The following is a 2,111-nucleotide window of genomic DNA, read 5'->3' as shown; positions in this document are numbered from 1 at the left end:
AATTTGGGCGGGATGTGTTTAGACTGTAAGATTTGGGGAAAAACCAGTGAATTGATTACAAATAATAGCGTGTTTTATTATTATTTTTTAACGTTTTTAATGCTTTTTAATTGTTGAAGCAATGACTATTATTTAAAAAAATTGTGTTGAACCAAATCATTATGCTAGAAATCGCGTCATTCGAGATGAATTGAATCTGTAATGGTCAAATTAGGTGGCAAAAGAAATAGTTATGTGTCAATAAATCAGTGATTGATTGTTGGTAGTTGAGGGTTTATATTCTAATGAGGGTAATGCTGTAAAAGTAATTAGATTGAGTCTTGACAAAATTATGTAATGCCTTAATAGGAGCTAAGAACTGTGAAAGTGTAATAAATTTTATTGTTTTGATGACAATCGTGTGCCGTATAGTTTTTCGGACACGATTGAATTAAAAATTGTCGGTTTAAATATTAATTAAACAGGGTGTGAAGAAAATTGTTTACAAAAAATATTTTTAATGCAAAATAATCGATGTTACATCAGACGGGATGTCGTTTTAGTCAAGAAATTGTAGAAAATTAGAAAAAGCTGTTTAGCCAAAATTACTATGAAAAAAAATTACAAAGGATTGTTTTGAAAAGCAGTCGGATAATATCTAAAAAAAAATACATTTGCGTCAGCCCGAGAATGACGAATAAACTATTATTACAAACTCATATAAACTGCCAGCAGTGGCCCTTGAAAAACTTAAAATGAATCTTAAATTTTGGCTTTTTGATGGACTGCCTTTGCTTTGGGCTCTGACAATGAGGCAATGATGCGCTCAAGACGAGTCGCAGCATCTACTGCATTATCAATTTGTCCATTGATTTTTTTTTCGCTGCAGCAGAAGGTCCTCAAACATTTTGTTGATGCCCTCTGTGGCATTCACGGTGCGAGATTCCTCATCTGCAGCCCGGATCAGCTCCCTCTGAGTCAGGCAAAGGTCGTGCTCGATGCGATGCATATGCCGGATGATTTTGGAAATGGTGTGCTTGGATTTAGCGATGGATTCTGTAGAGATGAAATTAATTTAAATGGCTGCGAGTGAATTATACGAAACACAATTACCAGCTGCAGATGCGCACAGCTCTGTCTGCTGATGCTGACTGGAATGAGTCACTCCTGTAAGTTCAATGCTGGTGGCGACCAAAGGGTTGCCTGAGTAATTTACTGTGACTGTCGAGCCTTTACCCAGAGGTTCTCTGAGGCCCCCTGGTTGGAAGAGATACGCGATCAAAGAAAAATTTGGAATAGTTTTAAGTGGATTGTAACTTACGCCGCAGATACTCATAGTCAACGTGTTGTTTCATTTCCTCACTCCAGTCATCATGCCAGGAGCCGATGCTATGTCTGGATGGTGTTTTGGCACCGTTGGAAGTGTTGTTATCTTGCATCCCGGACATAATATGTGGCCACAGTTTGAAAAGTAGGCTGTAATTTTTTCACTAATGTTGGGCAATAATTACCGTCTGCTGAATAATATATTGACACCCTTGAAATAGAAATAAATTTAATTGTGGCTAAGCACCAGGGGGGTTCCAGAATGCCGACCAGCTGAAGCGTCATTTGGGTGGCGGGGGAAGGGGAGTGGCTGTGACGTCAGCCATCATGAACTCATGGTGCTGTGGGTGCTGTGATAGGCTCTGATAGGACTCTTATGGGGAAACTCGACAGTTTCGAACCGTTCAGTGTGGGTCAACACTAACTTCTCATTGGCCGATTAATATGTCATTGAAAAGAGGAATTCTTCCTGGTGGCTTAGAACCAAACGGCGGGAAATTCCGATGCACCTACGCCGAGTTAAATCAATGCAAACAATGACCCGATGCCGGCCCAGCTATCGCGAATAAAACAATGTATAATTACCGAAATCGATCTGGGACCCCCATTAAATTACACATCATTAGAAAGGGACTGAAAAATGCTATTCATTGGTGCGTGAATATTTGACATTGGGTCCATAGCTTTTTTTAAAATCACTCCCAAACGTTGAGAAAGACTGGCGAGGTGATGCAAAAGCGGCAGAAATATACGTTTTAAAGGGTGACAATGCGGAATTATGACTTAAATAAGATAATTAAATACAT

The 2,111-nt window shown here is 39.2% G+C and overlaps 1 protein-coding gene across 1 annotated transcript; it reads right to left on the bottom strand.

Annotated features, from left to right (window-relative positions):
- Nucleotides 1–725: 725 nt before the first annotated feature.
- On the bottom strand, nt 726–1,418 carry LOC135935361 (uncharacterized). The gene is made up of 3 exons (XM_065477628.1): nt 1,301–1,418; nt 1,093–1,236; nt 726–1,035 (listed from the first exon to the last, which is right to left on the bottom strand). The coding sequence occupies exons 1-3, from the start codon at nt 1,416–1,418 to the stop codon at nt 836–838; spliced, it is 462 nt and encodes a 153-aa protein (XP_065333700.1). The 3' UTR covers nt 726–835.
- Between the last annotated feature and the right edge of the window lie 693 nt (nt 1,419–2,111).

The sequence above is a fragment of the Cloeon dipterum genome, chromosome 2 (genome assembly GCF_949628265.1).
Source record: "Cloeon dipterum chromosome 2, ieCloDipt1.1, whole genome shotgun sequence".
Taxonomy (NCBI): domain Eukaryota; kingdom Metazoa; phylum Arthropoda; class Insecta; order Ephemeroptera; family Baetidae; genus Cloeon; species Cloeon dipterum.
Note: the sequence above shows the minus strand (reverse complement) of the source record. Positions and strands in the feature narration are given on the sequence as shown.